At 41.4% G+C, this 27,422-nt stretch overlaps 1 protein-coding gene across 2 annotated transcripts in view; it reads right to left on the bottom strand.

The window, feature by feature from the left end:
* The window catches only part of Myo5a (myosin VA), a 154,897-nt gene extending 132,881 nt beyond the window's left edge, over positions 1 to 22,016 (bottom strand). For both annotated transcript variants that reach the window (XM_038322819.1, XM_038322820.2), the window contains exon 1: positions 21,897 to 22,016. In XM_038322819.1, coding sequence (XP_038178747.1) covers positions 21,897 to 21,923 — 27 coding nt within the window. In that variant the 5' untranslated portion in view covers positions 21,924 to 22,016. The remainder of the gene's footprint in view (positions 1 to 21,896) is intronic.
* Between the last annotated feature and the right edge of the window lie 5,406 nt (positions 22,017 to 27,422).

The following is a 27,422-nucleotide window of genomic DNA, read 5'->3' as shown; positions in this document are numbered from 1 at the left end:
TGTTGTTGCTATTTTGAGACAGGGTCTCTTTTTGTGGACCTAGCTGTGCTGGAACTCACTATGGAGACAAGGCTGGCCTAAAAATTATAAATATTCACCTGCCTCTTCAGTGCTCAGATTAAAGGCATGTGCCACCGTGCCCAACCAGTATTGTCTTTTAAATTAAAACCTCTGTTCTTCCGGGTCATCATTTTTTTTTTTTTTTTTTTTTTTTTTTTTTTTTTTTTTTTTTTTTTTTGGTTTTTCGAGACAGGGTTTCTCTGTGGCTTTTTGGAGCCTGTCCTGGAACTAGCTCTTGTAGACCAGGCTGGTCTCGAACTCACAGAGATCCGCCTGCCTCTGCCTCCCGAGTGCTGGGATTAAAGGCGTGCGCCACCACCGCCCGGCCCTCATCATTTTTTTAAAAAGGCAGATTACTCTATATTTAATGTTTAGCCCAGAAATCATATTCATGCAAGCAACACTAAACATACTCAGCAAGTTTATGTGTGTGTGTATATTCACATATATTTATATATGTAAAAATAATAGTCAAAGAAAAGAGGTCATCAATTTGAGAGGTAGTGAGAGAGTCACATGGGAGAGGTTGGAGGGAGGAAAGGGGGAAGTAGTATAATTACATTTTAATTAATTTTTAAAGGCAGAAAAAAGAATAAAATTGAAAGTCTTTACTCTTAAAAAAAGCAGTGTTGAGTAATTACAGAATTACTTTTCATAGCTAGTTAGTACCTAGGTAATTACAAATGACAGTCATTCTAATCAGTCCTGAACTGATATGGAAGCTTTTAAAAGTTTAAATTGTTCCTTCTACACTAATGATCTGCAAATGACAGAAAATAAAATCTTTAAAAGGAAACTAAAAGTGAAAAAAGATGTCAGGTGATAAAACTGATGTCAAACTGAATTTGAACAGAATAGAATAGAATCAAAGTACTAGTGGAACCAAGAGGACAACTGGACTCCAACAAAGTTCAAGTTGTTTGTCACATGAGCCTGTTTAAAAGAAGTCAGTTGATGTCTACAAGCAGACTGTGATGAAATCATGGGACACTGGGCTCTAGGATAACAAGGTCTCTGTTTAGAAAACCTTACCTAGTAGTATTGACTCGTGTTAAAAAAAAAAACAACTCATCATAACCTTTAAATTTTCTCCTTTAGCTGTGCTGTCATTGCTTATATGGATATTAGCTGTACATCTTTCTTCTACAATAATAAAATTTTACATATCATAACTAGGAAGAGTTTTAAATGGGATTGTCAGACACATGCCCAGATACACTCACTCATTTTCTCTCTCTTTTGGCAGAAAAAAAATAATTTCAAGAACCTGCCGTAAAACTACCATAAGCCGTCACCATACACAAGTAATCATTAAGACATAGCTCAATGAACATTTCCATGGTAGGTAAGCATGGTGATCAACACTATAATTCTAGCACCCTGTAGGCTGAGACAAGTGAACTGTGAGTTCAAAGCTAGAATGAGTCACATGACAGCAAATCTCTTGAAGCAAAACAAAAAATTCCCACAGTAAACCGCTTCTTCATTTTTATGAGCTGTTTATGTCACATTTGTCTTCTATGTTTTTCCTACTTGTTTCCAAATCAAAGTAATTTAATATACAGTTCCTGAGCCACTTAGGAGTCAGACCCTGCATGAAACTGTGGGGTTGGGGTTGGCAAAACAAGGAGGAGAAGGCATCTCCTGCTTTCTATTTGCCAGACCCAGGCCTCTGCCTACTCACCTTCAAAGAGGCAAATAAATAAATAGATAAATAATAGATAGATAAATAAAATTTATGCAAAATAACTTTCTCACTGCCATTACTCTCTTTTATAGATAGGGGAAAGCATGTTTGTAACAGTCAAAGTGGTTTGGTCAGAATAGCATGGTCAGGTAAATCAGAAAATTAGCTGAGAAATTAGCAAGAAAGTCTGGCCCTAGCTGGCTCATAGTTGTAACTCCACCACTTGGAAGACTGAGACAGGATGATGGCCTTGAGTTTGAGGCCAGCCTAATCTACACAGTGACTTTCAGGCCAGCATGGCTATAAAATGAGACCCTGTCTTAAAAAGTAAAAGTAAAGACGGGAAGGATGGCTCAGTTAAAAGTATTTGCAGCACTTACAAGGCAGCCACGTTAAATGGCTCACACTGTCCATAACTCCAGTTCCAGCAAATGTATGCCCTCTGCCATCTGGAGGTACCTGCACACAGGTGGTGGATGTGAACTCAGGCAGGCACATACACTCATAAAAGGGAATGAATAAATAATAAACACATCCTTCTTAAAAGTATGAACAAAATAAAAAGTCTAGACTGACTTTCATTTCCCAGCAATCATGCTTTATCTTCCTTATTCAGACCACAGCTCAAATATTATCTTTTCAGAAAGCCCATCTTTTAAAATCAGTATCTTTATCTCCTTCACAATCATAAAGGAACTGGACATATTAATAAATTCCAAAGGCAAGTCTTCTTTAGTTGAAAACAGAAACCTTTGCATATTATTTTCTTAAAAAAAATTGGGAAAATTCTTCAAAAAAAGAAGGAAAGGGAAAAGAAAAAAGAAGGAAAGGGAATGACAGACAGAGGAAAATAAGGGTGATGTTACAAGATGAGCTCTGAAATTTCTCCTCTCTTGCTTCACTAAACACCTAAGAGGAGCATGGACAATGCTAAAGGCCATGGACACACACCTAACCACCAGCAAGCCTGCTAAAGTCAGCATGTTCTTACAACAGAGGCTCTGTGGAAGATTCCACATGAAGACATCCTTTAAAATAGGATGTGGGAGAAGTAGATAGAATGCAAACATGGTGGCACATGCCTTTAATTCCAAATTCAGGTAGATCGTAAGGCCAGCCTGATCTACAAAATGAGTTCCAGGCCAACTAGGGCTACAGAGTGAGAATCTGTTTCCAAAAGAAAAACAAAAAGTGTAAACATGCGGGCTTGTGGGGGAGGACTGGCCTTTCGCAAGAAAATGACCTTTACTCATGTCACAAATGACTGGTCCTTTCCTGGTATACACTTTCATCTCAACAATAAAAAGTAGAAGATGGGTCTGGAGAGATAGCGCACAGGTTAAGAACGAACACATTATGCACTTGCAGAGGACCCCAGTTTAGCTTTCAGTACCCAAGGCAGCCTGCAACTACAGCTTCAGAGGATTTGATGCCCTCTTCTGGCCTCTGAAGGCAACTGCACTACATGCACATTTCTACACACACATACACGTAATTACATTTTTAAAAATAAATCCTTAAGAAGTTTAGGAGACATCAGAGAACAGACATGTCACATATGTTTTTCTGGGGAATATATGAATTGGTGTGCCAAAACTATGACGTCCTGACTCACCTGTCCATTATCCATAAGCATCATTCTTGTCAGCTACAGGAACTAGTTACAAGTGCAGCAAAGCTCCTCCTTTGCTGTCCAAAGGGTCTCATTAACGGACAGTCTGCTGAGATGACCTATCTGTGAAGAGCCCTCACGAGTAACTTTAAAAAGGTGTAAATGAGACATTGTCTTGTCCATCTCAGCAAATGATAAAATTAAAGTAAGAGCAAATATTACCATGTTCATCTGACACACTTAAATTTCTTACACAAAGTTCAGAATTTTCCTACTCCTCTTCTCTTCCTTGTCTCTCTGCACTTCAAATTTTCATCACCAAATAAATTTCCAAACAATTTAACTTCAACAGGCAATCTAAAATTGAACAGGATTGTACTAAGTAATTAAAGGACACAGGTTCCCTACACACCTTCCATAAGTGAGCCACAGAGTTCTAACATGTGTAAATGTGCAACGGCTGCCTTGCTGTTCCTCCTCTGGTCATTTGGTATCTTGTTTTCTTCTGCTGCTGAAACTCAAAATCGTGCAGCAGCTGTAAACTTGGGTGTCCCAGGACCAGGCCTGGCTGGAAGCCTGGAGCACCTCTCCTCACTCATGCTTTAATTGAGGTCTTCTACCCACTCACTCTTACTCATACCCACTTTTCCCATATTATTGAAGCTTCAGTTCTTGCCTCTGTCATGTCCAGGTTTCTAGGCCTGAGGAAATTAACTCTTTACAAAGCTATGTACAAAGAGAAGACTCTGAATATAACCAGAACAGCCAGAAATCACGATTAACACTGGATATTATATATCATATTAATAATGTTCAAGATGTTCAGAACATGACTAGAATTCATCTTTCACCTCCTGACATTTACCATACACCTGAATTGTTCTGTATACAAATAACACAGTCTCATTCACAAAGCCCTTACATTCTGTTTCTCTTGTAATGCAGGTAATTAAACCCAGAGCATCTTGGGCCTGCTAGGCAAGAGTTCTACCACTGAGTTACATCCCCAGCCCCAAACTGCTACATTTAAGACAGAAATGATTTTTGCTAAAAGGATCATAAAAGCTTAAGTACTTTATACCATCATGAATATATTTTTATATTTAACAAGAAATCTAGAGAAGGTTATCTCAGTCTAATAATATCATTAAGAATCTAGACTCTGGAACTAAAAAAGATGGCTCAGAAGTTAAGAGCACTTGCTGCTCTTCCAGAGGACCTGGGATCAGTTCACAGCAGCTAACATCTGTGGCTCTAGATCCAGGGGATCCAATGTCCTCTCTTCTGCCCCCATGTGCAGTGCATTCACACGGTGAACATATATACATACATACATACACATCAAATAAAAATAAATATTTTTTAGAAAAGAACCCAGGCTCTGGAGCTGATGAAACTGCACAGTAGGTAAAGGGGCTTGAGAGCAAAGCTCTCCTGGTGGATAGAGAGAACTGGCTCAACAAGTTATCCTCTGACCTGCACAGCCACTGCTTATCCTTCCTGCTCTTACTGCCACAGTTCCCGCACACTGTACTCCACACTTTGGGATGGCAGAACAGACATGGATTTGGCTAATTCTACGGCTTGGTTCTGGAATGTTCCCCCAGAGGTTCATGTGTTAAAGCCTGGTTTTCAGTGCTACTGGAAAGTAGTGTAACCTATAAGAAGGTCTTAAAAAAAAAAGGAGGAGGAGGAGGAGGAGGAGGAGGAGGAGGAGGAGGAGGAGGAGGAGGAGGAGGAGGAGGAGAAGGAGAAGAGAAGAAGAAGAAGAAGAAGAAGAAGAAGAAGAAGAAGAAGAAGAAGAAGAAGAAGAAGAAGAAGAAGAAGAAGAAGACGGTCTTAGACTACTCAGAGTATGCCCTGGAAGGAGGAATCCATCCCCTTCCTCTTTCTGTGGCTTTCCAGCTGTCATGAAGAGAGCAGCACTTCTGCCACATTTCCGCATGTTCCTGCTATCATGTGCTACCATGCCAAAGGAAAAAGAGACAGGACAACTAAGCATGGACTGAAACCTGTACAGCTGTCAGCAAAAAAAAAAGCAAACAAACAAAAACCTTTCTTTTTAAGCTGATATAACAAGTATTCTATTACAGGAACAGAAACTTAATTACTAATACATGTAATCATTTCTTTAGATCTTTGTGGGTTTTTTTGTTCCTAGAAATTAGCCTCAGAGCATATTTTCCAATACAACAACAACCAATATCAACAACAACAACAACAAACCCTACATGTCAAAATCTGGAAACTATATGTTACATATTAATTTCATTCTCTCATCTTTACAATAAAATGATTAAAGTCTTTCTACATTATACATGATGGTTCAAGCCTGCAATCCCAACACTCAGAAGAGGCAGAAGTAGAAGTACTGTTGTGGGTTCAAAGCTAGCCTGGGCTACACAGAGTTCCAGGCTAGGCTGGGCTGCAGTGAGACCCTATATTAAAGTATATATAGACATATACATCCCAAATAAAAACTCTTTTCCAATTTTCTCAAAAGTAGTATCTTAATGTTGATGATCACATAAAAAATGATTTTTCTTCTCTCTCCTTGATTTTCCCTGACTGGCTGTGTCTAATCTTTTATCTTTTTAAAAAATTCTTATGAAATGCAAACTACATCAGTAGATCAGTTGAGAGGCAGCATGCAGCTGAGGAAAGCAGCAACGTAATAGCACTGATCCTCTTCCTCTCTCATCCCTGCCTAGTATCTGTCACCCACTTAGACAGGTTATCTGTTTGCTAAATCAGCTGTGTTTAAAACTAAACAGTAAGACCTCTACAAAACAATAAAGTGGGGGCATATTTAGATTCTGACAAGTCAAAGTCACACAGTGATCTCTGGAAAACTGTCACTAACAGCAGAGAGCAGCCATCTGAGGAAATAAGAATCAAAGCACAGCCTAAATGATTCATGTTGAAATCATAACCATTAGTTAGGCCTTAAGACAAACCAATAGCTTAGCATGGTCTCAAGAGAACAATCTCCACCATTCTTTTTCTCCAGCCTCGTCAGGAGGGGAAGAAGCAACGCAGGAAAAAGTTCTAAATATTTTAATGAGGCGGTTATCCCATTAATTATGTTTCTTTGTCTGACTGGAATTAAGTGCCAGCTGCATCTGATGTCACTGCTCTTGAAATCTAAAGGACAGCAGCTACTTAAGAGAGCTAGCTCACTGATAACAGTGAGGGCTCACAGAAGAAGCTCCAGGGTTCTTGGGAAGACTCTGTATTCAGACCACATTCTGAATAAACTCAATCTATGCAAATTCAGATGTTAAAAAATCAATACCTAAGCAAGTCAAGAACACATGAGGTTTTGGCTTTTTATTTTTACTTTGAGAAGGCATCCCACTGTGCAACCCAAACTGGCCTCAAACTCCTGGGCTTAAGTTATATTCCTGACTCAGTCTCCTAAGGAACTAGAATGATAAACAGGCACATGTCACCATATCTGTTCAGAAGACGGGAAAGAGTTGCTTAACCTTAAAAAGAAAAGTATTTTAAGATGCAAGACTAATGTACAAAATGGCTCAATCACAATTGTGTCTTGTGGGGTTTTTTCTTTGTGTGGTTTTGTTTTGAGGCAGGATCTTAGTTTAAAATCACCTTCCAATCCACTTTCTGAGTCCTGGGATTACAGGCATTTACCACCACAGCTGGGTTATGTAGTTTGTTTTTATATTTATTTATTAACAACTGAGTTTTATGGAAACAGGTACTGATTCCTATCACACACATAAATACTTTTTTTTAAAAAAAAAAAAGATGAGTAAAGTCTTCCAGTAGCCCATGCTAACCTGCCTTGGTTTCTCAAGCACTGGGATTACAGGCATGCACCAATTAGCTACACCATTTATACTTTTCATGAACTTACATGAGCCTTCCCAATCTCAACCCAGCCAGTTAAGTTTCATCACACGTTTTGTGCTCAGTGCTGTTTCTATTGAGACAGTGCCATGTTAGGTAGCCGAGACTGTCTTCCAACTCACTGTGTAGCTACTTATGGCCTCAAACTTGTAATCCTCATGAGTAAGCCTCCCACTACTGTCCCAGATGCTTCTTAAACACACTCTAGTGGGGGCCCAGCTCCAAAAGACCAACTGGACTGGGATGACTGTGCAGGTGTAAGTGCCATGGCAACATTTGCTCCTCCACAGATCTGTCTGCTTCTTTGAGACTAAGACACTGCTCCTGATACACGCAGGAAATGTCAACCCCGGAAGGGATCATATCTCATCTAACAGAAATGGACATCTTTTACAAGACCAGGTCATTTAAGACCTCTGGCCAGTTTCCTAGACACATTTCAGATGAAACTTGTTATAAGAAACTAATTACAACATTTGCAAACCAAGAGACTTACTGAAATACATTAATTATAAGACTCCTTTTCAGAGCTTAACTGATTTCACTATTGTTTCAGAGATTATTCCCCATGTTACTTCTCTGCTGTATTCTCCTCCCTTTTACCCAGTCAGTCTCTCCAAATTGAAAGGCAACAGCAGAGCAGCCAGGCTATCCTACATTAAAGACTTGTGCAGTTGTGTGACAGATCCTAGACGGCTTGTTAGTCAGGGACAGTCTCCTTGGCTAATATGTCTCTGTGGCAGATATATTAATATATCCCTTACACTTCACCCTGCATTATGGCTTCCAAAACACTGGAAAGGATCCCTTGTATGCTCAAGTTAGACTCTGACTTCTTCTGGCCCCTCTAGCCATCTATCATCTCAGTCATCTAGAGAATGTGCTTCTAGTCAGCTGTCAAGACTGGCACACTGAGATTACAAATGTGTTACTAATACTTAAGTATTCCTGAGAAGGGGAGATCCCTGTAGCCTGTGTTCTAAGTTCTAAGTAGACTAATTTCCTTGATGTTGATCTATCTCACCACCACCCAATTTCTATACCATTGTGATTACTGCAAAAATGGGACACTTTGCCGCCAGTCAACCTCAATGAAAACCACAGCTCAGTTTCTACGGGAACACACAAAAGCTTTTCGTCTTCTTCAGTTCATGTGTGAACTTCAAGAAATTAATACAAGTACTTAATACAGGTTAAGTAATGTCTGCAGTGTAACACTGTGAAGCCATTAAAAAATTTTATAAGTCAGGCACAGTGCCTCAAACTGTAATCCTGGCACTTTGGGAGGCTGAAGCCAGACTGCTTTAAGTCTGAGGGCACCCTGGTCTACGCAGTGACGAATCTCTCAAAGTCATAATATAGAAGAATGTATTGGCATGGGAAATATTCATAAAATACTATTTAAAGAAAGCAAGTCATGCTTACAAAGTAGTACATATAAAATAAGCCATTTTAAGATAGTATTTTTATAGATGATTGAAAATTTTATACATGGGCCTAATGTATTTTGAGTATATTCACCCATACCCCAAACTCCTCTTAGATCTAATCCCCCATCCCCAACCCCAGTAAGTCCCAACTTCAAGTCCTCTTTTTTTTTTTTTTTTGTCTTTGTTTTGTTTGCTTTGTTTTTTGAGACAGGGTTTCTCTGTGTAGCTTTGGAACTTGTCCTGGAACTTACTCTGTAGACCAGGCTGGCCTTGAACTCACAGAGATTCACCTGCCTCTGCCTCTGCCTCTGCATCTCAAGTGCTGGGATTAAATGTGTGTGCCACCACTGCCTGGCTACTCAAGTCCTCTTGTTTATTTTTATAAATCAGAGTCCTATTGTGCTGCCCATATACTCACAGGTGTGGGACCATTAACTGAGCATGGTCAACCTACCAAGGGCTAAACCCTTAAACTGCCTCTTCCTCCCTCAGCAGCCCTCAACTGTTCCTCAGCATTGGCGGGGTTTTATGAGACCCTCCATGCTAGAATGCCGACAGCCACTGTGAGTCCATGGGTGCAGTGCTCTGGTCATGTCTGGAAGATACTGCTTTACCCTGGTCCTCCCTAACCCCTGGCTCTTAAAATCTTCAGACACACCCCTGTCTCTGGGGGAAGGGTATGTGATACAGGTACCCCATTTACGCCTGAATACAAACCAGTTTTCTCTAGAAAACATAAACTGAAATAGGTGACTAGAAGGATATACATCAAATATTAGAGCACTGAAACAGTAGGGCTGCATGTAGTTTTTTCTGTATTTTCCTCCTCCACATTAAATATTTATTATATTTTTACTATTAAAACTATATATGTAACCAGGCAATGGTGGCACACACCTGTAATTGCAACACTCAAAAGGCAGAGGCGGGCAGATCTCTGTGAGCTCGAGGCCAACCTGAGCTAGTTCCAGGACAGGCTCCAAAGCTATAGAGAAACCTGTCTCAAAAAAAAGTGTGTGTGTGTGTGAGAGAGAGAGAGAGAGAAAGAGAGAGAGAGAGAGAGAGAGAGAGAGAGAGAGAGAGAGAGAGAGAGAGAGATAAAGTGTTAGTTTTGGCTCACTCTGGTCTCAAATTCCCTATGTGGATGGGAATAATCTTGAACTTTTGATCTCTTTGCTGCCCCTCCCCCAAAAGTGCCAGGATTAGGGGTATGCAATACCATACCTGGTTCACTGAGTGCTGAGGATCAAGCCCATGGCTCCATACATACTAGACAAGTACTCTGCCAACTGAGCTACGTACTGAGACCTTAAATATATTTTAAGAGAATGTCTCCCAAAGTAACTTTGCAAGTCATTTCCTTTACTATTTCAGACCTATTAATAGCAGAATGGACAATTCTCAATTATGTTTTAATATAAAGGAACCACTTTTCTCAGTTGTCCTTAAAAATAGAAAACGAATTACTAGGTCACTGCCATGTACCAGGTCTCCTCACATACTCTATTAATAAAGTGAAATATTAAGGATATCCAGAGGCAGCTGGCATTGGACCTCATATTTATAACCCAGCATTTGGAGGGTGAGGCAAGAAGATTCCTAAACTTCAAAGTTAGTGTGGGCTCCAGTGTGATGGCCTGAGTTCAATCAGCAGAATCCAGTACCCATATGGCAGCTGGCCACCATCTGACCTCCAGTTCTAGAGCACCCAACACCTTCACCTGATCTCCAAGGGCACCAGGCATATATGTGCTAACCATTCATAATTCAGGCAAAACACTTGCACACATTTAAGTCTAAAAATCTGGACATTGTGGCACATGTGCCACATAGAAATACTAATGCTGGCTAGGTGGATACAGGCAGGTCTATGGGGGCTTGCTGGTCTGCCAGCCAAGTCCAATTGGTGAGTTCCAGACCCTGTCTCAAAAAACAAGGCCGGGCAGTGGTGATACATGCCTTTAACCTGAGCACTCCAGAGGCAGAGGCAGGCAGATCTCTGTGAGTTCAAGGCTAGCCTGCTCTATAAAAGCTAGTTCCAGGCCAGGCACCTAAGTTACACAGAGAAATCCTGTCTCGAAAAAGCAAAAAAAAATAAAATAAAATAAGGAACTCCCAAGGAACAAGATATCCAAGGCTGTCCTCTAGCCTCCATACACATACAAACATACATTCACACATAAACACATACATACAAATAAAACAAAAAATAAGAAAACTGAAGTACAGAAAGGGCGAGTAACTTGTCTTTTTATACTTCCCATGTACATTAGATTTATGAATGTCTCTCTTAGGGTCCTCTTTGTTCTAGGTTCTCTGGGATTGTAAATTGTAGGCTGCCTTCTTTTTAAAATATTTATTTATTTATTATGTATACAATATTCTGTCTGCGTGTATCCCTGCAGGCCATAAGAGGGTACCAGACCTCATTACAGATGGTTGTGAGCCACCATGTGGTTGCCAGGAATTGAACTCAGGACCTTTGGAAGAGCAGGCAATGCTCTTAACCACTGAGCCATCTCTCCAGCCCCACATAATATTTTAAATAAAAAAAAAAAAGAAGGATTAAAGGGAAGGATGGGAGGCAGGAAGAAAGCAAAACCAGGATTCAGTCTTGTAGATGTGGAGTCCACGCCTTGGTTGCTATAATATGCTGCCACTCTTTCAGGGAAAAGGGATGGGTCACAGAAAAGGAAGAAAACACTCGTAAGTTAGATTGTCTGCTTGTGAGGAACACAGGCAAATTTAAGAGTTACTTAGAAACACTAACAGGACAGGCTGAATCTTTCTTTTTAAAAAATGTCCTGTTTTAGATAAGCCAGGTGTGGTAAGTCAAACCTTCACTCTCCCTCTTGGGAGGTGGAGGCAGAAGCAGCTGGACTGGCTGACACAAGTTTAGGGCCAGCCTGGTCAACACAGTGAGTTCCAGGCCAGCCAGGACAGTCTCCAGCTCTTAGAGCCCAATTGGCCTTCAACTTGTGACAGTCTTGGCCTCCAGAATGTAAGGATTACAGCCCCAGGCCACCACACCCAAACACCCAGCACAACCTAGTAAGACATTAGATTCTGAAATAGAGTCTCACCTCGCAGCTCAGGCTGGCCTTTAACCTCGCTCTACAGCCCAGATGGGCCTGGAATTTGCAATCCTGCCAAGCTTCCTAAGCAAATGACATTGCAGGCTTACTGCAACCAGGCCTGGCAAAGAATTTCTTTTAAAGGCTATCTGGACCACAACAAGGCCTCCGTAAATAGTAATCATTACTATAAAAAACTGTTTTGCCAGATCCATGCATTTGTACAAGTCAAAATTTTTAGAAGAAAATAACTGAAATAGAGTAAAAAAACAAACAAAATCCAGATGGTGGTGGCGCACGCTTTTAATCCCAGCATTCAGGAGACAGAGGCAGGCAGATCTCTGTGAGGCAAGCCTGGTTGGTCTACAGAGCAAGTTCCAGGACAGGCTCCACATCTACACAGAGAAAAGAAACCCAGTCTCCAAAAATGAAAACAAAAACAAAAACAAAAAAATCAAGATTTTAGTACCTGAGGAAAAGTAAGGAAGCTTCAAGGATGCTAAGGGTCAGTTTAGTTTCCTGACCTTCAATTTCCCTCTAGCTTTGTGGCTACCTTTGAATTGATACAAATCCTTAGTCCCACACAAGGACTGACCAGAAAGCCCCACAAGCTACAAAGACCCAAGTACGACAGCCAGTGTTAAGACATGCACACTGCATTCAGTGCTGCTGTGGAACAGCAGCTGACACTCAAGAACCCTAAGGTATGACACACCTGAAAGCAACCTATCCTTATACAACTTCAGACAAATGTTACAGTTTGCTATAATTAAAGACATGTTCTCTATAATGAGATGACAACATAGTATCAGGTAGGTTTCAAGTTGAAATTTATGATTTACACTCAGCACAGAGGCTACGGTTTTTCTCTCTCTCTTAAAATCCTACTTCAATTTTTCCTCTATTGCCAAAATTCTTCAAAGATTAAGAAAGAAAAGGTGGTAAGTAATTTCTTTTTTTAAATGGCACTACAAAGAAAATAAACTGGACTTAGTGGTGCACACCTTTAAGACAGAGGCAGGTGGCTCTCTGGGAGTTTGAGACCAGTCTGGTTTATACAGCAAGTTTCAATCCAGCCAGGGCTATAAAGTGAGATTCTGCTTGTTTGCTTGCTTGTGTGTTTGTTTGTTATTAAAGAAAGGAAGGAAGGAGTTTAGGTTTCCAGAAGATTATTTTAAATAAGCGTATATATTTCTACTGAGAAGAATTTCTCAACACAAAATAAAGGCACTGAAGGTATCTTCCAGAAGTGGGACATCCAGTCTCCCTGCCCTTGAGGTAATGTGCACACAAGGTGCTATTTTTAAAGATGAATGTGAATGTCCTATCCCATGTATAAATGCCAATTCTCACCAAGGAGACTTGGATTCTGAAATTTTCTAAAAGAAAATGAAAAGATTTACGTAAAAAGCTGCTCATCAGAGCAACTGACTTCTAACAGTGAAAAGGACTTTCAGTATAAAAATCATGATATCTCCAGATGTTAGAATACATAATAAATTTTAATGCATATATAATGATATAAAACTTAAAATACATAGTTTTTAAATCATTAGAAGTTATTAAGATACTTTAGAAATCATTGTTATTTATATAGATAGAAAGACTTAAAGAAGCAAATTGCAATGAGATTGTAACTCAGTACTTGCTCTATACAAAGCCCTATGTATGATTTTTAGCATCACAAAAAAGTTGATCATGAAAATCTTATTGGTATTTAACTTTCACCCTTTAACTATTATAAATTATCTACAATGTATCTTTTTTCCTTTTTCTTTTCTTTCTTTTTTGAGACAGAGTTTCTCTATGAAGCCCTGGCTGTCCTGAAACTCAATCTGTAGAGCCGGCTGGTGGCCTAGAACTCAAAGATCCACCTGCCTCTGTCTCCCATGGGCTGGAATTAAAAGCTGCACTACCACTGCCTGACTACCTACAATGTCTCTTTTATTTATTTTTCTGTGGAGATTGAGCTTGGCTTCACACATGGTGGGCAAACACCCTGTCCCTGAGCTCTATCTCCAGACCCTTATGACAAGGTCTCACCAGGTTGCCCTGCATGACTTGAACTGCCTCGGCTTGTCAAACAGCTCGTCCTATCCCACCATACTGGGTCATGGATACTGTGTCTATAAAACATGTCCTGCTCTCAAGTCAACTAATTTTTACAAGTAATCTCTGTTTCTGATTTTAACTATTTCTACTTTTCCCTCCTACCCTAATCTAAGTCTTAAGGTCTGGGCACTGGCTTCAGGGTAGTGGTTTGTTTACCTTGGTCCCCAAGGGACATTTGGCAATGTCTGGAGATAGTATAGATTGTCATAAATAGAAGTAGAGGGTACTCGTGAACTAGTAGCTGAAAGTCAGGAATTTGGCTAAATATTCTACAATACAAAGAACAGACATTTGAGGAAAAAAATTATCCAATTTACTGTTAGTACAAAGGCTGAGAAATCCTACTCTGGGACAGAAAACAAGACAGAATTAGGAGTGCACTAAAATGCAATTGTCATCTATTGTAAATCTAACTTTTTTCACTTGGAAAATAAGAAATATCCACTCAAATTATAAAAGACTTAATCCACAATTTGATCCAAATTCACATTACTGAAATACATATGCTCTGATTTTATGGTAAACATCTGCAGAAATCCTAACCTAAGTAGTTTGTCAAACTATGTTTTTCTTAGTCTCAACAGATAGAGACCAGTCCTGTATGAAAACAACATGTTTCAAGTAAGGATGGTCTCTTACTATGTTAGATAAAGCCGGAAAACTAAGAGTGAACTAGTCTAGGCTAACCAGTTTGAAAACTAACCTAACACAAAAGTGCTTGTTCATGCACACAGAAAATGATTATGCAAAGTCATAAAGATTACTTCCTATGATGTCAGATTCAGGGAGTGGTAAGAAAGGAAAGGTGCATGCAGGGTTTGACCAAGTAAAGCACACACTGAGTGCTAAGGAATGGTTCCTCCAACAGCCATATATCTTAGCTCATTACAGGGGTGTATGTGTGCTCAGTTATAACAAACTCTCACTGAGCAGCAGGGACTTAAAGAAGATGGGGAGGGAGAACAGAAGACATACCACCATCAAAGATGAATTGGGCAATTTGGACAGGCAAAACAAAGAAATTAAGAAGTTGTACAACAGGGAGTCTACAAACAAAGTTCTGTTTGTTGGTAAGTGCCTGCCTAGCGTGCACAAGGCTCTGAGTTTGGTCCCCAGCAGTATACAAAGGGGCTGTGGTGGTGCACACTGTAAACCCAACACTGGGAAGTAGGGGCAGGAGGATCAGAACTTCAAGGTCATCCTTGGCTACACAACAAATCTGAGGGCAGCCTGAGATCATGAGACCATGTCTCAAAAGAAAGAGGGAGAAATTGTGTGAATGTATCACTGGGTGAAAATGAGGGAAGAGAATACTGTGCACAAGCAAGGCTATGAAGAAAGTAAGAGGAAATATGCAATGCTGAGGAAATACAGCAGAAAAAATTAGAAACATACAATTCACCAAGTCCTCGCAGACTGGGTAAAAGGTATGTTTTACACCTTCATTTTCTGATATCTTATTACTAACTTTGTTTGTATAGATTTCCCATAGCTATATTTTCATAGATTATTTTCTAGGGGGAATATATTTAATATCTTGGTTAGGTTAAAAAAAACTTTTCACTTTACTCAAAGATCAGAAATAGTAGAACTTGATCACCATCATTTTTGGTGATCTATTCATAGATGACATTGATTGAGGACAATTTGTCATTTTGTCTACTCAGCACTATTCCATGTAAAGGGGAATGGCTCTCAGCCATCCCATAAGGTCATAGTGAGACTACCAATCACAATGCCTGTCCTCCTTCAAGCCTCTGGGCAAGCATAAACTTGATCACTCATGGTATTCTTCCCACACTTCCAACAGGGTGTTGTGAAAGAAACGGGCACATGACTCTAAGAAAGGGCAGGAAGAACTTCTCTACCAGGCTTTCTTCCCCAAGGCCCAGAGCTGTGCAGTCATGTGATCTGCAGACGCTACACTCTAGTCACAATTGTCCTGAAGATGAAAACAACGTCAGACAGCACACGAGAGTCAGTGACACACAGTCCCAAAGATATACCTGCGCTGCTAATCTTAAACTTCCGGGTCATACAAGTGAATAAAATTCCTTTCTTGTTTTGAAAAGGTTTTCTTTTATTTCCAAATAAATCAACTCTACAGTGCTAGATGGCTCAGAGGTTAAATGTGCTTACTGCTCTTGCAGGGAACCTAGGTTCAGCTCCTAGCACCTAAATCAGGTGGCTCACAATTACCTGTAACTCCAGTTCCAGGAGATACAATATCCTCTGACACCCAAGGCTTGCACAAACTTTGTTCACATAAACTCATGCAGAGGTGTGTAGGCACGCGCGCGCACGCACACACACACAAATAAATAAATAAACATTTAAATTAGTTCTAGTTGGCTAATTTCTTAACTCTGCCAAAGAAAGGTTTGGGTTTGAGTTTGGTATATTAGGAATGCCATTCATGAGGAGGGCTGTGGAGGCACACAACTTTAATCCCAGCACTTGGGAGGCAAAGACAGGTGGATCTCTGTGGGTTCCACCTCTGTGGGGCAGCCTGGTCTACAGAGCAAGTTCTAGGAGAGCTAGAGCTATACAGAGAAATCCTGTCTTGAAAAAACAAAAACAAAATTGAGAGAGAGAGAGAGAAGAAATACCATTCGTAGACTACCCAGACTCTAACTTAGAAACTACAACTAGGTTGATATCATAACTTGAGGTACTCCATTACATAAGCACAGATCTGTATGTTTACAATAGAATTCATTTAAAATGATACATATTTATTTCAAATTCTACTAAGCTAACAGCTACTAAAGTAAGATGTTACAAATTTCTATGTTTTTTAATTTTTTAAAAGTTACTATCACATTTATCTACTTGTGTGAGTGTGTGCATGCACATGCCAGAGTACACATAGAAGTCAGGGTACAACTTGAGAGATTCAGTTCTCTATTCTACCATGGAGGTCTTGGGGATTGAGTTTAAATTATAAGCTCAGTGACACATGCCCTTAACAACCAAACTATGTTGCTGGCCAAATTTCTAATTCTTGATGTTTCCAGACCACCTGTATTTTTCAAGTTCTATCCCTCTTATATGTCTAGCTTCTTTTTTTGTCTGACCATTCCATTCTGAAATTTCTCTAGTTTAGCTATACATTTGTCAAGAAACAAATCATAGCTGGGCATGGCAGCTCATGTGTGCAATTCCAAAATTTAGGAGGAGGCTAAAGCAGGAGGACTCCCATGAATTTGAGGTCAGTCTAGTTGGATAAGTTTCAGAGTAGTCTGGGCTGTAGAGTAAGACCCCATGGAAGGAGAGAAGGAAGGAAGGAAGGAAGGAAGGAAGGAAGGAAGGAAGGAAGGAAGGAAGGAAGGAAGGAAGGCAGGCAGGCAGGCAGGCAGGCAGGCAAAGTATGTTCCTCATTGGGCTTCTATTTTTCCTTTCTTTAAAAAGCTAAGATTTAAGCAACTGGTCCAGGAGTGGCAACTCTTACTAGAGTTAGAACACTTCTGTAATCTTTGAGCCCCTGGACAGTACCCAGGACCTTCACAATTGAAGAGACATTGACAAATTTATAGAGCAACTCATCATCTCTTTGCTTTAATCAAGCAATTTAGCAATTATTTGATCAAGCAATTTGATCAAGCAATTATTCTGAGTAACTTTCCATTTGTAGTCCCTAGGAACAGCTTCTAGTTTCCAAGGTGAAGCTACCAGCCCTTACCTTAGCTCCTCTCCTTCTTATCCTATATCTAATCCTTCGCAGAAATGTCTCTCAGGTTTATTTCCTTCTTTGAGCGCCTTTCTAAGCGTACCTCAGACTACCAGACCTCTGCAATTCACAGGGCGTTCCCTGAAACAGCTCTCTTTTTGGTCTCCCTGGCTGTCAGTATTCTCTATTACTCATCTTCTTCAACATGCCTTATTATGTGTTTACTTCTTTCATCACATTCTTATAATTTGCTTTTCATTTTTTCTCAGATAGGATTAGGATCTTGTTATATAGCTCAAGTCATCCTTGAACTTATGGTAAATCCTTGCCTTCCAAGTGCTAGATTACAAAAGGGTGGTGGCACACGCCTTTAATCCCAGCACTCGGGAGGCAGAGGCAGGCGGATCTCTGTGAGTTCGAGACCAGCCTGGTCTACAAGAGCTAGTTCCAGGACAGGCTCTAGAAACTACAGGGAAACCCTGTCTCGAAAAACAAAACAAAACAAAACAAAAAAAAAAGGGCATCATGCCTGATCCATGTCATTCCCCCCCCCCCTCTCCGTTTTTTTTTTTTTTTTTTTTTTTGTGACAGGGTTTCTCTGTGTTGTAGCTCTGGCTGTCCTGGAATTCACGCTGTAGACCAGGCTGGCTTGAATTAACAGAGAACCACCTGCCTCTGCCTCTGCCTCCTGAATGCTGGGAATAAAGGTGTATACCACCACCACCCCGCCATAATTTTCAATCTCTACCTCCTCCTATTTAAGTATTCATTCATTCATTCATTCATTCATTTATTTAACAAATGAGAGCTGAACAAAATAGCATCTCAGAGGCTTATAGTACTACAACAATGTTAACATACATACAACTATAGTCAGATGGAAATGTACCCAGGTCACTGAGACACAGAAAAAAGAAGACGCTAGAGCAGTGGTTCAGAACCCTAACAGCTGGATGTCAAATAGAACCAGAATTAGTAAAGAAGTAAAATATAAGATCCAAGGGAAAAGATGCAGAAGTTCCGAACCTGTGGAGCTAGAAAAGCACTGCCATTAACAAGACCAGGGACATCAGAAGAAACAGTCATAGAGGGAACATGACTGAAGGATGTACTTGCCAAACTCCAAATCCCAACACAGGATCAAAGAATGGATTTCAACCCCAGAATATTAGAATCTCCAGGAATGGTAGTTTGAGAGAACAATGCTACTGAATATCAAAATGAACTACACCAGAACACACACACACACACCCCTAGGTTACATGGCTTCAGTAGGGATATAAGAAAACGTAGAAAAGGCAAATATGGCAGCAAGTGTGAAATCTACTACCCTACAAGGTTGTTTCGCTTTGGGAAAGTTTTAATGACTTTGGAGTTTCTGTCTGATTTTTTTTTTCTTTCTTAAAATACTTAGCATCTTCATATATCCCAGGGACTTTTACTCAAATAGCTTTAGGTACCTTTGTATATTCTAAAGTACCCATGTGCTATCAATGGTATATATGGCTGATTAATATGCAATTAATTAAATTGCTGCAGGTGATCCTTCCAGGTCTCATTGATAAACTTAGTTCCACAATGCTGAACCTCTGAAGTTATTAAAAGCATCATTAGATGAGGTTGCCACACAGAAATCTACTGCCAAGTCAAGACTAACAACTCTCTTCAGGGCAATAACATAGCAACTGCCAGGTAGACCTAAAATCACACGACCAAGTGAATATACCAAAACTACCAAACCGGGAAGTTTAAATTGGTGAATTGTACAGTACAGAGGAACTCAATAACGCTGTATTTAAAAAAAAATCAAAAGCTTCTTAGCCACACCTTCTGGGAAAAAAAATCAACAAATATGTTTTAATCAAAATGCCAGCCTCAAGAAACATTACATCCAAGCACTAAGTTATTGTTCTTAAATATTTAAACTTCTAGAAATTTTTATGAAATGGAAACCCTGCTAAATTGTGATGACAAATCATTATCATTCTAACTTAAGAAAATAAATTGACCAGCAGTCCCATGCCCTTCACTGTAATAGGAGCTGATCTGTATCACACATCAAAATCTACCTTAAAGGTCTGATGACAACTTTTAAGGGGGCACTTTCATATTTAGTCGTAATGGTCAATCCTGCAATCAGTAGAGTTACTCCAGGCTTTGCCACATCCCGGAACATTTCCCATCCCCTGCTAACACATCTGCCTGCTGTTGTTAAGGTAACAGCAGGTTATTTACGCCCTCAGAGAGTCAAAGTGACTCAAGAATATAAGAAGCAGACTGTGAACTCTATGAGGGAAAAGGCTATGACTTGTCCACTGTTAGAAACTCTAAACATCAGGCAGAGTATCAGGATAGTCAATAAATATCCCTCCTGTCATTAAACTTAGGCCCACTCAGAGAATCAGCCCAAAAATAACTATAGAACCAAGCTATTCTTAGGTATTTGTGACTTTAGGAGAAAGCCCCTTAAGTCCCAACCTCAGTTTCAGTGACTAAATTAGTCTGTATCTAGAAAGACTAAAAGATTAACTACATTACCCATAAGCTGTGATGGAAACTCAAAACCTTCTTATTTAAAAATGGCAACACCTTTCCCAATTTTTTCCCTACAAATTATCTTTTGGGCACAAAAAACATATCCAGAAGTCCAACAACTTACCACCTGATTTCTACTTATCAGACTACGATTAGCAGGTTCAGGATGGGACTGATGGCCAGGGTCTTGGAAGGGGCCAACAGGACAGAACAATGTAACTAAGCAATGTTTACAGACTGACAGTTCTTTACAGGAACATACCTGATACTTGTATCTACCCATACATTAATTGTAGGGATTAAATGAGATAATATTTGCAAACCACTTAAAAGTGTACTTCTATAGTTAATAAGGTGACTCTCAATCAGTTTCCAGTGATAATCACTCAGATCTTAGAGAGCTACCATGCCTAAAGAAATTACAAAGTTTAGAGAAACATTCTAATTGTACACTTCTTAAATCTAGGACTAGAAAGAAAGAAGTACTAGGTTCATGCAAGCTCCTCATTTCATGGCTGGAAGAAATTAATCAGATAACTCATAATTGTAGAAAAACACTATACATATAAAGCTTTCACAACTAGTATTAAATTTGGTTCTCAAGGCCAGGTGGCAATGGTGCACTCCTTTAATACCAGCTCTTAGAGGCAGAAGCTGGCAGATTTCTGAGTTCAAGGCCAGCCTAGTACTCGTACCAAGTTCCAGGTCAGAGAAACACAGAAAAACCCAGCCTCAAAAGAACAAACCAAAACAAAACGGTTCCTCACAACAGCTCCTAAGGAATGCAGGACAAGTGTAATTAACTCTTGTAAAAAACCTGAACTAGGGAGGCTGCCCAAGGTCACACAGTTGATGAAAAGGTCTAGACCAGGTGCAGGTATCTGGAAGTCCCATTCAGACTTCTTTCCTGTAGGCTGCAACTTGGGCTCTGGGCTTACTGGAGTCCTGTGTGCAAGCAATGATTTCAAAATGTTAAAGGAAGAGTCAGGTCCAGAGAGCAGGGGTTATCTACAGACAGCTGAGTGGTAAAGGGCTTGCTGTTACGCTTGAGGCTCTACAATCTCCAGTGCCGGAGGGGAAGACAAAAGACAGAGATAAGAGGAGAGATTCTGGCACAGTTTTGAAAACATGAACTGGAAAAGTTAAGACAATTCTGTTCAATGGAATTGGAGCTAATTAATAATCAATTGCTGGCAAAACACCCATTGAAACCATAATACGAGATACCACGATTGCATACACCACAACTGGCCAACACAGATTTTCTGAAGTCTCTCCAAAATACGCCATTCAGAGAGAGATTACCAGACTCAGAGAATATGGGCGTCGGTTTAAGACTGAAAAGACTGCCACTTCCCCTAAACGAAGACTAAAAGAGAAAGGTTCGCCGGAAAGGAGGGTGAGGACAAGGAGCTAACGAGGCTCTCGGGGATAACGCGCAGATTGCAAACTGCCAGCCACCGACGAGCCTGAGAATAAGCTCGCCATCGCCTGGGCAGCATCTTCCCGAAGGCTCCGCGCACCCCAGGGCAATGGCAAGAACCCTGCAGCTAAAGGTGAAAGCGGACTGGCTCTATCTGCAGAATCCGAAATCATCTAGAGAGGCTGCCTGGCGCTTACCGGCACAGGACGTTATTTTAAGCGCGCGGCCCCGGTCAGCGGCCAGAGCATCTGTCCAAGAGCATCCCACCCGAAATGGGCCCAGGAGGCAGAGTAGGGAGGTGAAACCGGGCAGGGAGGTGCAGCCGGGCAGGGAGGAGGCGCAGTCCCGCAGAACCCACCCCGTGCTACAACCACCGACCCCCAGCGCGCGACCCCTCCCCAGGGCGCGGCCCCGCGTTACCTTGGTGTAGAGCTCGGACGCGGCCATGGCTGGCCCAGCGCCGACGCCCCCCGCCTGGGCGGAGGCCGCAGCTCGCGTGGCGGCCGCCCGCGCGGGTGAATCGACGGCAGCGGGCGGGGAGCAGGGGAAGGGCCGGGCAGGGCGGGCCGCGCTGGAAGGCGGGAGGGCCCGGGCAGGGCGGGGCGGGGCGCGTCAGGCGCTCGCTAGCGGCGGGCGGGCAGCAGTCAGCCGGTCATCACCCCCGGGCTCGCCGCGTGAGTCCGGCGCGCGTGCTCGGGAGCAACCGGGGTGCAGCCGGGGTGCAGCCGGGTCCGAAAGGTCTCCCCAAGCCGCCCGCTCTCCACAGCCCTGGAGGTCTCCTCAGCAGCCTGGGGTCTTCAGCGTCCTCGGTTTCCTAAGCTGTTTCGCCTCCTCAGTGGTCTCCCGAGAGGCCTGGTCTCCGCAGCCTCCTTGGTCTCCTCAGCGGCTCTCGATGCTGCCGCCGCCGCCGCTGCCGCCGCCGCCCTGTGCATTGTGGGAGCGGGAGGAGGCTGCGCTCGAGCGTGGCCGTGGCGACTGCTCCCCGCTCTCTCGGGCTCACGCTGCCTCCCATCGGCAGCGGGCACCGAGCATCATCAACCCATCATCAACCCACGCGGCTGACATCCCAAACCCTCCTTGGCGGAGTCCTCCGTGGCCGCGAACGTGGGACGGTGCGGGAGCGTCACCCGCGTCAGGGGCTGCGGTGGCAGTGCTGTTAGAGGGTCCGCGCGGACCCGGGAGCCTGAAGGCCGCTCCCCCCAGGCCCAGCTATTTCTAGAATTGGAGTTGAAAGATGCCCAGGATCCTGCTTAACTTGGGTCTGCAACAGGGTCGCTTGGTGATGGGAGAACACAAGGTGTGCTCTAACACCCAGAAACTCTAATGAACCTGAAAACAAGATGGCCTTGGGGAGCAGCTGTCACCTTACACCTGTCTGTATGCTTGCATGAGTTCACGGACTTTTGAGAACAAGAACTCTGCTGACCTCTTAGGCTCGGTGGTACTACCTGAGGCTGATCTTGAAGTCACCAGGAAAGGGCAGCGGACTAAGGGAAACTCAATGCTTGCAACCTTGACTCAATCTACTCGGTGCCCTTACACAAGCACAGGAATGTGGGCCTTTCATCCCAACCTGCCCTGTCTCTCCGCCTGCACTTTCACACATACTTTGTTGTAGGAGGCGGCTTGCTCGTTCTGGCAGCTCAAACCCAAAATAACCGCACAGAACCTGTATTAATTAAATAACTGCTTGGCCTATTAGCTCTAGCTTCTTATTGGCTAGCTCTTACATCTTAATTTAACCAATTTCTATTAATCTGTGTATCCCCACGTGGCTGTGGCTTACCAGCTAAAGTTCCCAGTATCTGTCTCAGGTGGTGGATCCATGGCTTCTCTCTGACTCCGCCCTTCTTTCTCCCAGCATTCAGCCTAGCTTTCCCTGACCACCTAAGTTCTGCCTTGCTATAGGTCCAAAGCAGTTTCTTTATTAATTAATCACAGCACACAGAGGGGACTTCCACATCACAATACTTGGAATAATCTTTCAAATTTTCAGCCTTGTTGGGTGCCCATCTTATTTATTTAAAGTGTAAATGGTAGCCAGTGCCTGTCATGAGAACTGGGACCAAATTTAGTTTGTTTCCTTGGTTTTTAAGATGGGTCTCACTAAGTAGCCCATACTGGCTTTGAACTCTCCATCCTCCTGCCTCTGCCTTGCAAGTGCTGATATTTTAGAAGAGTGATTCTGAGCCCAGTCCAATCAAGGTCTCTGGTAATGTTTTGTATATTCTACAACAAACAAAGCCTGCCTGAAGATCAGAGTGCAAAGCCAAGCCACTAGTTAGCCATAGAGGCCAGGCAGTGATGGCACACACCTTTAATCCCAGGTTGACTCAGGAGTCGGAGACAGACTGATCTCTGTGGGTTCAAGGTCACCCTGGTTGCTTGAGATTGAATCTGTCTAAAAAAAAGAAACAGAGCTCACACAAAGGTGATTTTAGAATTTTGGGACCACGTGACTTTAATCCCAGCACTAGCGAGGTGGAGACAGGAGTGGTGTGGCCGGGTGAAAAGAAGAATGCAAGGAGGGAGGAGACAGGAGCTCAGGGCAGTCTGAGGATTCGGTCATAGATGTAACCTGAGGATTCGTAGGGACAGGGTCACCCCTTCGGCCTGAGCATTGGTAGAGGTACGAACTCTAGTGGTTAGACACTCTGCTTCTCTGATCCTTCAGCTTACATCCCCTGATAGCTGACTACGAGTTTTCTTATTAAGATCAATTAGAATTCATGCTACAAAGGTCAGTGCACAAGGCTGGCTCCATGCTCGTGTCTGAGCTTGAGGAATGACTAGTTGAAGACTATTCACTAACGGGAAGACAGGGTGAGTCTTCAGTTCCTATAACTCAGTCTTCTTCCCCATTCGCTCACAATCCCACAGTTTCTTTAGAATGCCAGGGAGAATGGCTACAGATGCCTGCACTGAAATCATGTCACTTTGATGGTTCTGGATTCCATCCTTTCATTGTGCAGCTGTGAAAAGAGACACGATGTGCTTTTGACCAGCAGAACATAAAGCATAGAGTTGAGATTTGGGGGATTTAGCTCCTTTCTCTTATACTTCCTTCAAGCTGTACAAGGTGCCTGTTTACCCTCCAGATGATACCTACCTGTCAGAACTGTTGGGAAATGCTGAGTATGATGGAGGAAAGCTTATACACCCAAAACAAAACCCCAAGAGTTTTTAGAAAAGTGATTTTTTAGATGAACAAAAAAATATTGGAATGATAATTTTCAAGCATATGCATTCAACCACCCAGATCTTTGAGGTCATAGTAAGAGAATGGGGAGATGAGGAAGAGGAACAAAGTTTCCTCTTTTGGTGGTGATGGGGTAAAGTCTCTTTGTGGAGCTGGGGCTGACCTGAAACCGTCTTACCTCTCCCTCCTAAGTACTGGGAGTACTGAAATTACAGGTGCATGTGGCCATATACAGTTGGGAAATGGGTTTCTGACCACTAACCTCTTGCTTCATTCAGGAAAAGAATAGACATCAAACAAAACCCAGGCAAATGGCAGTGGGCATTCTGATGGATGGACTCTTCTATCTTATGCATATATATTCCAAAGCACTCTGTCATTAGTAACGTCTGAAAATCAGGAGTAAGGTTCACACTCCAGAAATAAGCATAAGGTATTGTAAATTGTGGTGTAAATTGATAAATTCTCAGATATTACTTTATAAATTAACATTTTCCTGTGGGCTGTTTTCAAATGAAAACACTGTCTAAGTTTAAATGAAAAACAAACAAAACCAAAGCCTTTGCTCCAAAGTTCAGGTGCCCCTTGACTTTCTCTTTTTGACTCAAATGAGGCATATCCTGACAAGCTCATTATAAATTAGGAATACTGTTAATTTGAAGTGCATTTAATGCACCTAACCCACTGAACAACAATGGCATAGCTTAGCCTCACCTATCTTGAACCTTCTCAAAACACTTGAATTAGCCTATTGTTTGGCAAAGTCATCTAACGCAAAGCATAGCTAATGATAGTGGTGAATACCTTAGGTAATTTATTGCATACTTGCCAAAAAATGTTGGCAACTGTAGTATAGGCATCAGTCGTTTACTTTGGTAATACCCTGGCTGACTGGGAGCTACGGCTTACAACTGCTCAACAATATAAAGCAGTATCTTACTGAATGGCACTAGGTTAAAAAAAAGAATAAAATTCAAAAATTCAGGACTAGACAGATGGTTCAGTGGTTAAAAGCATTGACTACTAATTCAATTCATGTGAGTTCACTACTTAGAACCCACATGTTGGCTCACAACTGTCTCTGATTCTGGTTCTAGGGAATCTGATGCCCTCTTCTGACCTCCATGGATACCAGGCACACAGACATATAAGCAAGTAAAACATACATACACATAAAATAATTTCTTAGGATAAAACTGGGGTGGTAGCAAGTGTTACAGCACTTGCCTTGCATGTATGAGGCCCTGGGTTCCACTACAATACTACCAAAGAGAGGGACTGAGAGAGAGAAAAAGAGTACATTTTCTACTGAATATCTGCCACTTTCATACCAACATTAAGTAAAAAATTGAATATTGAAACATTCCAAGTCAAGGACTGTAGACAGACTTTTCTTTCCATCCACCAGTTTCCAAAAACCTGAAAAAAAGACTCAAAATTAATTATAAATGCTTGGCCAATAGCTCAGGCTTCTTACTAGCTAACTCTTACATTTGAATTAACTCATATTTCTTTTTTAATTGATTTTTATTGAGCTCTATAGTATTCTCTATTCCCCCTCCCTGTCTCTCCCCTCCCCTTCAACCCAAGGAAGTTGGTTACATTAACAAAAACACAGACAATTGATGATATCATAGCAGGAAATCCCAAAGAATGGAAAAAACATGCAAATTAACCTCACCAACAATGAAAACTAAATTAACAGGAGATAGCAATCACTGGTTATTAATATCCCTTAATATAAATGGACTCAACTCACCTATAAAAACACATAGGCTAACAGACTGAATATGAAAACAGAATCCATCCTTCTGCTGCATACAAGAAACATACCTCAACCTCAAAGACAGACACTGCCTGAGAGTAAAGGGTTGGGAAAAAATTTTCCAATCAAATGGACCTAAGAAACAAGCTGGTGTAGCTATCCTAATATCTAACAAAATAGACTTCAAACTAAAATCGATCAAAAGAGACAAAGAAGGACATTTCATATTAGTCACAGGAAAAATCCCTCAAAAGGAAATCTCAATACTGAACATTTATGCCCCAAATACAAGGGCACCCTTATATGTGAAAGAAATACTTCTAAAGCTTAAATCATACATTAACCCCACACACTAATAGTGGGAGACTTCAACACTCCACTCTCACCGTTGGACAGGTCAGTCAAACAAAAAATTAACAGAGAAATAAGGGAACTAACAGATGTTATGACTGAAATGGACTTAACAGACATCTATAGAATATTCCACCCAAACATAAAAGAATATACCTTCTTCTCAGCACTTCGTGGAACCCTCTCGAAAAGGAAGAAATAAAGAAATTAAAAACTTCCCAAAATTCAATGAAAATGACCACACAACATACCCAATTTTATGGGACACAATGAAAACACTATTAAGAGGAAAGTTCACTAAATGCCTACATAAAAAAGCTGGAAAAATCCCATACTAGTGAATTAACAGAACATTTGAAAACTTTAGAACAAACAGAATCAAAGTCACCCAAGAAACTAGAAAGCAGGAAATAATCAAATTAAGAGCTGAAATCAACAAAATAGAAACAAAGAAACCAATACAAAGAATCAATGAGACAAAGATCTGGTTCTTCCTGAAAATCAACAAAATAGAGAAACATTTATGCAAACTAACCAAAAGGCAGAGAGAGAATATCTAAATTAACAAAGTCAGAAATGAAAAGGGGGACATAACAATAGACACGGAGGAAATACAGAATTATCAGGTTAT

The sequence above is a fragment of the Arvicola amphibius genome, chromosome 3 (assembly GCF_903992535.2).
Source record: "Arvicola amphibius chromosome 3, mArvAmp1.2, whole genome shotgun sequence".
NCBI classification, from domain to species: Eukaryota; Metazoa; Chordata; class Mammalia; order Rodentia; family Cricetidae; genus Arvicola; species Arvicola amphibius.
The sequence above is the reverse complement of the archived record's forward strand: the minus strand, read 5'-3'. Positions and strand labels throughout refer to the sequence as shown.